The sequence below is a fragment of the Gadus morhua genome, chromosome 17, assembly GCF_902167405.1.
Source record: "Gadus morhua chromosome 17, gadMor3.0, whole genome shotgun sequence".
NCBI lineage: Eukaryota > Metazoa > Chordata > Actinopteri > Gadiformes > Gadidae > Gadus > Gadus morhua.
In genome coordinates, this window is record NC_044064.1 from 3,508,831 (window position 1) to 3,517,960 (window position 9,130).

The window sequence follows — 9,130 nt, forward strand, 5'->3', positions numbered from 1 at the left end:
TGGTTGACAGGACGGAGTCAGGGAAGTTTGTAGGTGATGAGGACGATGGAGGGTTTTCTGTCTCCCTCCTCACCTCAAAGACCAAGAGCCACGCCCCTTTATTTGCCCATTCAATTTTCCAATTAGGCCGTGTCAATCACTTGGCACTCCAGACTTTTTAAGCCACACCTGTGACCACACCCCCTTCCTTTCTTCAGACACACTGAAACCTTGCAAGCTGTGTCTTTGAACTCCTTGTGTGTGCGTACACTGAGCAATGTCAGTTTGTTTAGTGGTCAATGAATTTTATGTAATCAAAGTTGTTGAAAGACTTATTATTTAACTGAATTGTGGAGCTGATTGTTGTACTTTTTGTTTGCTTCCAAGAAACCACACACACTCCACACACTACCTACCTACTCATACATGGGTAGATAAGCAACGTTTGCTACAATCCACTGGGTAGGCTGGTAGTAAATCCTACCCGGAAAAGGGTTCAAAACAACAATAAAAGTAGTCCAAATGATAAAGCCGACCTCCTTTAATGAGGGGGCAAAAATTAACGCAACCGGGTCAATAGGCCCATCGCTTATTACCTTCTTGCGTACTCCTAAGAGTACGCTCTTACATAATGCTGTTCTCCGACGTCGTCGGTCTAGGACAGCATGGTCTCTGATTGGGTCCTTGTTGTAGCACACTGATCACCCGTCCCCTTGTTATCCCAAATGCGGAGCAGCTGTGACAGGAACCTCGCCACTTGGTCTCAGAGGAAGATGACCATGTATGGGCATGGCATGCAGGAAGCGATTCGGAACGTACCGGCCTTCAATTACTGAACCCTGTTGTTCTCGGGGCCGGATGCAACACTGTGGAGTGAAATAGTTATCTCATTAGTATGGATTTGTACAGTATAGTTGTCAGATCATTTTACAGGTTCCATTTTTAGAAAATATCATTAAAATGTATTAAAAAAAATCGGGCAACCGTACACAATCTTCAAATAAAGAATTTCTCCCTGTGGTTTGGCTTTGTGTCAAACCAATGTTTCTATCTTTGCAAACTACCATTAGAAAACCTGAATCCACACATTGTCCTTAAATAATTTAAGGTAAATACATCTTAGAAAGATGAATTTATTGAGGGAGTGAGAGTAAACAAACAATAATAACTGGACACCATTATAAACATACATTATAAAGGTTACTTCAGTCAATTGTGTCATCTTGTTTCTCCTTATAAACACTTCATGGTTTGACTTAAAACAACGTGAAAAGGACGATTACCTTTTCCTTCAAAGATTAGAAAGTATCTTAAATTTACATTTAGGGCATTTATTTAGGAGATGTTTTTTTCAAAGCGACTTACAATAAGTACATTTGTCAGAAGAAAGCAAATCTCTTGCATATGAAAATTGTAAAGTTACCTGTAGGTTGTCTAAATCCTACATGGCCTATGTTACTGATTGGGTCAGCACTCCCGATACCCAGAAGGACAGATCCCTCAGCTGCGTTCCTTCTCAGGGTCCTTCCCTGAGGGTTTTGGGAGTGTTTCCTTTGAGCCCTTTCATACATTGCATTGTGTCACACACACACACACACACACACACACACACACACACACACAAACACACACACACACACACACACACACACACACACACACACACACACACACACACACACACACACACACACACACACACACACACACACACATACACACAAACTGTACAAACTATCAATAAATATGTCCGTACTGGTTTACTATGTGTGCATGTGTATTAGCACGTCTAATGCATGGCACATGGTAAATAATCAGATTACAGATTACAGAACCACTTTAGATCATAGTTGTAAATCGTATTTATTTTGATATTTAGTAGATCGTTTACAGTATCGTTTTAGAGAAACATTCACCAGGCTTAAAGTTAGTTTAAAAACGTAATCCGAACGTTATGATACAGCCTGGATATCAATCCCGCCCCGGTCAAAGGCATTCCTTCAGCGTAGGTAAACACTCTTTGCTTGGAGAATGTCAATGTTGTATCACAAAAAATCTTTTGCTAAACATTCTGTTGAGGAATGCCATGCTGTTGCAAAATGCATAATTTTTAGATGCAAAAACTAGTTTGTGATCATACACTTGTTGTTATTTTCCACATTCATCATTTCGAGGGAAAGGAAATGGTATTAAGGACAGGAAAGGCATTTCAACACAGGCCGGTGTAGTTCAATACCTCCTTGTGTTTACAAGAGATGCAAATGCTAAATTCTGTCTCAAACTGGATCTGGATCCCAAATAATATGTTCATGAATAGGCCTATGTAAATGCTAAATGATGCATGTGGTCCTCCACCAAAAACATCTGTTTATTTACTAATGAATTCTAATGTAGCTCCTATGATTTGTTCCTATTTAACCTCTGAGTGGTTATTTTTCTTTGCACTACGAAAAATTACAGCAAACTATTCTACCTCTGGACACAAAAGATATGCCCCCCTAACCCTTAATACATCATATCAAAAGTATGATAAAACAATGACTAGATACCACTTCCTAGCAGAAACCAAAGCTAAAGGTTTCTGCTTCGGAGACTTTTACCTGACTTCAAAGCAAGGGAGTGTTTTGAGTCTTCCCAGCCAATAGGGGGCAATGCAGTTTCACTGGGTTAGACAAGGTAATTTTACACTGATGAGCAACCACAATCCTTAATGTCTTGGCTGAACTAAAACAGAAAGTCAAGTATGTGGGATAAAGTTGGACCAGTGTCGTGCTGGTACAAACGTATGGAACATTGAAATCCTTGCAAAATTAATGAATTTTTATCATCCCATGCTCATGTAAGGCTGAACATTTATTTTATTTTGTTTGGCAGAGGATTGAAATGTAGATAGGTGGGTTTGTCAAGCCTTTAGTGGGTCAACACCTTTTCGATATGCTTGCACTTCACAACTAATGACAAGCCATGAGACTAAGCAGGTTGGACGGAAGCTAAAGATATCCAGTCTGATAAAAAGACTAGGATCCGACCTAGAAGTCTACTATTTACAAAAATAATCCAGAATTAAATCATAGCAATAACTTAGGACGTTTGTCGTATCCCTTCCCTCTACTTCTGCGTTTACAATAAAAGGAAAGCGCACGTGTAGAGTGGAAGACTTTGGATGCAATGGGGCCCCTCGTCCAGCCTTCTGGAGACCCCGGTCGCACTCACAAGCTCAAGTCAATGATGATGTGCTCGAAGATCTGAGTGTTGCCCTTGAAGCTGGAGGAGAAGATGAAGTCCCGGCGGCCGGTGGACACCAGGGTGAAGGAGCGCGGCGCCTGGATGTACACCTCCTTGAAGCGCTCAAACTGTTTCTCCTGCGCGTCCCACAGGTAGATCTGCGAGAAGGTGTAGTCGCTGCCCAGCGCCAGGTAGTGCCGCTCCTTGAAGGAGAAGGGCTGCAGGATCATGGAGCCTCGCGACGGCAACGCCTGGATCTCCACAAACTGCTTGGCGCCCCAGTGCAGCAGCTTGGAGTCCCCGATGTAGCGCGTCATGGCTAGATAGAGTTCCTCCTTGACCCGGAAGTGCTTCACCGCCACCACGTCCTCCATGTTGGGGATCTCGCCTTGCTGGACGAACTTCTGGTTGCTGCGGCTCCACTGGTAGATGACCGGCACCTGGGAGCGGCTGGCCAGGATGAGGTGGGCCTTGCCGTCCACGTCCAGGAACTCTGCGTCCGTGTCGCGGAACCACTCGTGCAGCGACTGGTGCGAGTAGAAGCCCTTACCGTTCCACTTGTACAGCGTGGACAGGCCCGCTTTGGAGCTGTCGGCGATCACAAAGAACCAGTCGCCGGCGATCTGGAAGGTTTCGATGTCGTTGGGCTTGGAGATCTTGGACACCTCGATGTCCTGGAACTTGTTGAATCTGCTCTGGTCGTCGTCAAACTGGTAAATGTGGGAGCCTCCAAAGAGCTGGGCCACAATGACAAACACCAGGCTCTGGATGACCACAGCCTTGCACCCCACAATGGACTGCCCTAGAGAGGGCGAGAGGGGTGAGCGTGTTCAACCAAAAAAGTAGGGAGGAATAACATGGAAAAGGAAGTTATGTTTTGAATAAATCAAAAAACAACTGCTGATATTTTGATACAAACATTGGCAATGGGGGTTATCGGTTCTCGTCAGAACATAACCACACCTGTGATATTGTCGTACGTCCTAAAATTCATCTCGATGTGGTCCCATTGCATAACCATGCAGCTCTCAGTGTTGGGAGCAGCAATGGCCACGTAGACGTCATTCTTGTACGTGAACGTGTCCACCGACAGTGATTCCGAGGCCACGGACTGGTGGAGAGTGAAATCTGTGGGGAGACACAACGCTTTGAACGTACGGTGGGGGCACAGAGCACATCCCCCCCCCCCCCCACACCCCTCTTACTCACTTATTAAAATGAGTACCTAGCATTGTGTAGCATCTTATCTTAGCTGTCTTTGTTGCATACAGGTTAACCTAGCGAATGGCACTTGGTTCTATGAACATCCTTACTGTACTCACAGCCATATATTGTTGTTTCTCTTTCGTCGGACAAATGTACTTCTTGTAAGTCACTTTGGAAAAAGCGTCTGCTAAATATTAAATGGGGGGAGTGGGGGGAGGGCTGAGGCTAACAACAGCGAGAAGGGGACGGGCGGCGGCTCCGAGCCTCAGCTCCGGGGGTTCTGACCGGCCTCACCTGTGGAGGTACACTCGTTGTGCAGGCTGGTCATGTCATTGAGCCGCTTGCCCTTCATGGCCTCCGGCCCGGCACACAGGACATCGGACACCGTGGCGTTGGTGCTCTTCAGCCACGACATCAGCCACTTTGCCCGGCAGTCGCACTCAAAGGCGTTGCCGCGCAGGTCCCTGGGAAGAAGGTCACATGTGAGGCGATACGTCCGCAGAGCGGGGGGCGTTCAAAACGTCCCGCCGTTCCACTATTTATACATGCGGCCGTTGGGTCCAAAGTGACTCACAGAGAAGACAGGGATAAGTCATGGTATATTTGCCCTCCCCCTGTGAGATGGGGGGGTCAGGCCTCACTCTCATGGATGCTTACAAGACGGAGGAGAGTGGATCAAACCTAGAACCTCATGGATGGGATTCGAACCCTCTCTGCAGTTGACTAATCCGAGCATCCCAAACAAAGCCTCTTTTTCTCAAAGCAAAAAAACTACAACATAAAATCAAAGTACACGCAAGAAAGTTGAACACAGGGCAGCTGTTGGTACAGCAGTCCCAAAGCCAAACCTACAGCTCGATCAATGAGTCCAGGTCAAAGAAGAGATCCCTGGGCAAGGCCTTTATCTTGTTGTTTGCCAAAGACCTGCAAAAGAAAAAAACGAATGAGACAATATGAACAAGATACAGGTAAGGCATCATTTTAAGCCAACATGAAACATAACATTTATGCAATGGATACACCGGAGTAACTTTCTTTAACGAATCAGGCAAAGGACAGTGCATGTATTCATGAGGATTAGCCACTGAATGCTTGAAGCATTACCAATTTTGTAATTGGATGTTTGCCGTTTGTCTCGGTTTCTGTGACACAGAGAGTTCTTAACTAAAAGGATAATGATTTCAGTGCCATTAATAGAACAACTTACAGGTGAGTCAAGTCCCGGAGTCCCCTGAATGAATATTTTGATGCCGTCTCCAGTTGGTTGCTCTCAATGAATCTGTCAAATATAGCGGCGTCATGTGGAGAATGACATTAGTCGTGCGTTGGGAAGCCAAATACAGCCGAAAAGAAAATGTGGCACACACAAACATCGGATATGAAAATTGACATTGTCTCCTTCACAACCAGATAGTTGCATGATCATCATTCTTTGAAGTCCATACACACTGCTCTATCGGACGGCGGTATCATGACTCTGAAAGTGACAAAGACTCACAGGTATTCCAGGTGAGGCAGGCCAGAGAAGGCGTCGTCTCGTATAGTGGTTAGAGAATTGGAATTCAGGAGTCTGCAAGACACGGAGAGAACAAGAATCTCACAGGGTCACGTGGCAAAACATAAAAGTGGCCGTTTCATGTAGTTAAAACAGAAACAGATTTTGTAATGTAGCTATAGATTTCGCGTTGCATAATGCCACACGTCTTACCCAAAGGAATTACCTAGAACTACCGTGGAGAATGATTAGCTGAATAGGAAAATAACATCAAACACATAACATTTATCAAATAAAGAAAGGTACATAGTTCCATCCGATTCCCAAAGCTACTCTGCAATCTGTCCGGTCGTCTCCCTTGTTTCACAGACTTGCTCAGGCAGCACTTTTTGTAGCCGCTCCGGTATTGATCGCTGCAAACGAGGGTTACTCTCAGCAATCACTCCTGACTGGCTTTTGATCAAAGCGTCTGCTAAATGACTACATGCCAAAGTATTCCGATCTGCTTGAGTTAACACACTTCCAGGTGACTAGAGGGGGGGCCAGGTCATCATAACAGGACATGACAGGACAAAGATCGTCCTTACAAGCCCAGAGATGACTGCTGACAGAACCGAGACCAGAGGGAGTCAGCACATCACATTGCTTGAATTGAAGAAGAAAAAAAAAAGGTGGTTTGTTTTTTCGTTTGTTTTACCTCGCAACTGCCCTTGCAGTTGGAGACAAAAAAAAATAGAGGCATCATTATCGAACCGACTTTATTCTTTATCCATAAGTTAACTGTTTGAATATGGAATTTGCCCTGGGATGCAGTGATATATTTGTTTTACTTTTCAAACTATAATTATAGGGCTTATTTTATTAATATATTCCATTTCTTTTGTGTCACATGATGATAGAGGCATTTAAATAGGCTACTGTGTGTACAAATATATTTAATATATATTTACATTTTATATTTTTGAAATATATATTTATATCTTTATTTGCTGAACTACCCCATAAACAACATCACCATTACAAATACACACCCATCTGACTTATACCCTAAAAACCTTCAACCATTGTTTTCTATCTATTGTGGACACTATCATTTTGTAAATAATAACATATGATAAATAAAAAGGTGTTGAGATTCACATTGTTTGGTGTACACAGGTTCAACTGATCAACAGAAGAGGAGCCAACCTCAAAGCGCCGTTCAGAGGTCTAAGGGAGAAGACTGATCCAGAGAACACCCTGTTCTCACACCACCGTCACCTGGCCTCTCAGACCGCCACGGGCATCGATAGAATAATCCATTCCTGATGCGTTGGGCTCCATCCCCTCTCCCAACCGGATGGCACTTTGATTATGATTGTTCTAATGTACACCGAGTTCCAACGCAGAACTGCTGATTCGGGATAACACTCAGCACTCTGGTTTTTGTTGTTCGAGGAGAATCGTAAACTAGTCTGCCGTAGAGAGGTTGGGGTGTTTGCCTCCCAGCTATAAAGGTCCCCGGTTCGAAACCCCAGCATTTGCAAGATGCCACAGACCACACCTTTCTCCACTTGTGATAGAAAAGCAACCACTAAACGACTAAATAACACTAACTTTGTTTTAGAGTAGACTTAGATGTCATGATACTGCATAATATTGACTGTACTTAACTTTTAGGAGGCTACTCTACTGTACTTGAGGGATACTCTATCGTATCAAGTTGTACCCACTGCATCGTACTCTACCATACAGCTTTGGATTGTATCGTATCAAGCTGTATTGTGTCGTACTATCCAAGAGTAATCGTGTAAATAACAGAACTAGTCTCTGCTCCAGGCCCACCCTCGACATGGATGTGTCAACACACAGACACAACAACCAGCCATGTCATTGCTGATACCCATGAGCCTCAATGACCTGCAGGCCTCTCCTGTGAGCCCTGACGTCCACCGCCGCTGGCACAGGTCCAACTGATTCCTGATGTGAGGAACGGCCAACTTAGATGCTTTTGGTTTGGCTTCACCTAAAAGTCTGAATCGTGAAACATCCCGATACAAATCTGTTTCGAAGGACTCATAGACGTTTGAACATATGCTGATGGCCATTCTCATTACTGTTGATGATTTTGAGATATTTTTAAGATGTTTAACAATGATTTATATATTTTACAATGCTTTATATATTTGACATTGCTTTAGATATTTGACAATACTTTAGATATTTTACAATGTTGTATGTATGCAATGCTTTATATATATTTTTAACATAATATTGCTTCAGATATTTGTCAATGCTTTAGATATTTGACATTGCTTTAGATATTTTACAATACTTTATATACTTAACACTGTTTTATACAATGCTTTATATATTTTAAACAGCTTTAGTTATGTGACATGGCTTTAGATATTTTACACTCTTTTACAAGCACAATGCTTTATATATTTTACATTTCGTTGGAGTTTTGACGATACTTTCTATATTTCCTAATGCCAGATGCGGCTCTGGTTGCATGTCTGCCCGATCAGCACACATCGGTTCCGTTGCCTTGGAGACACAGATTCATCTTTTCCACCTGGATGTGCTGCCCTCCAGGGAGGGGTTCAGGTGGGGGGGCTTTTAGAAGGATTGAGGTATCGAATAACGTAATGTAATGTCATTCAACGTTTTGTTATGTAATGTAATGTGGGCCTGTGAGCCCTTTGAGACTCTTAGCTGTGATTAACAAACCTGAGCCGACTCCAAATGCAATAATGAATCCCTGTGTCCCCTGTGAAGACCTGGTCTGGTGAGGATGGTATCAGTCCTACCAACAGGAACCAATCGGCCTCTAGTACCTAACCTTCACCATTAAACCTCAACCACCCTCCTCCCCCCAAAAAACGAGATCCCTTTTCCTTTTTTGCACACATCTGACTGCACCACAAAACACATGAAACGCGTGTGGGCCTATCGCTGGGCGAGATGGGAAAAGGGTTGTATTGATAAAGAATGCTTACAGGAGTTGGAGGGACTGCATGTGGGAGAACATGGCCTCCTTGATCTCTGAGAAGGTTCCGTTCACCAGGCTCCTGCAGAACAACACAGGCAGACACCATCAACAAGAAACCACAGCTATAATGGGGGGTGGGGGTAAATAATGGAAATAACCCAAAACAAACTGGACACTCGGATCAAGGAACCCGTCAGGCATCCAGGTCAGGCCTCCCACGCAATAACGTTGACTGACAAGTTAACTACAGC

The 9,130-nt window shown here is 43.9% G+C and overlaps 1 protein-coding gene across 1 annotated transcript in view; it reads right to left on the reverse strand.

Annotated features, from left to right (window-relative positions):
* Positions 1-1,823: 1,823 nt before the first annotated feature.
* Positions 1,824-9,130, reverse strand: part of lgi2a (leucine-rich repeat LGI family, member 2a) — a gene marked incomplete at its 5' end in the record, with an annotated part of 7,822 nt that continues 515 nt past the window's right edge. The window contains 7 exons of the mRNA XM_030338675.1: positions 1,824-4,006; positions 4,168-4,332; positions 4,705-4,874; positions 5,263-5,334; positions 5,618-5,689; positions 5,909-5,980; positions 8,887-8,958. Of these exons, the coding sequence (XP_030194535.1) occupies positions 3,189-4,006; positions 4,168-4,332; positions 4,705-4,874; positions 5,263-5,334; positions 5,618-5,689; positions 5,909-5,980; positions 8,887-8,958 (1,441 nt within the window). The remainder of the gene's footprint in view (positions 4,007-4,167; positions 4,333-4,704; positions 4,875-5,262; positions 5,335-5,617; positions 5,690-5,908; positions 5,981-8,886; positions 8,959-9,130) is intronic.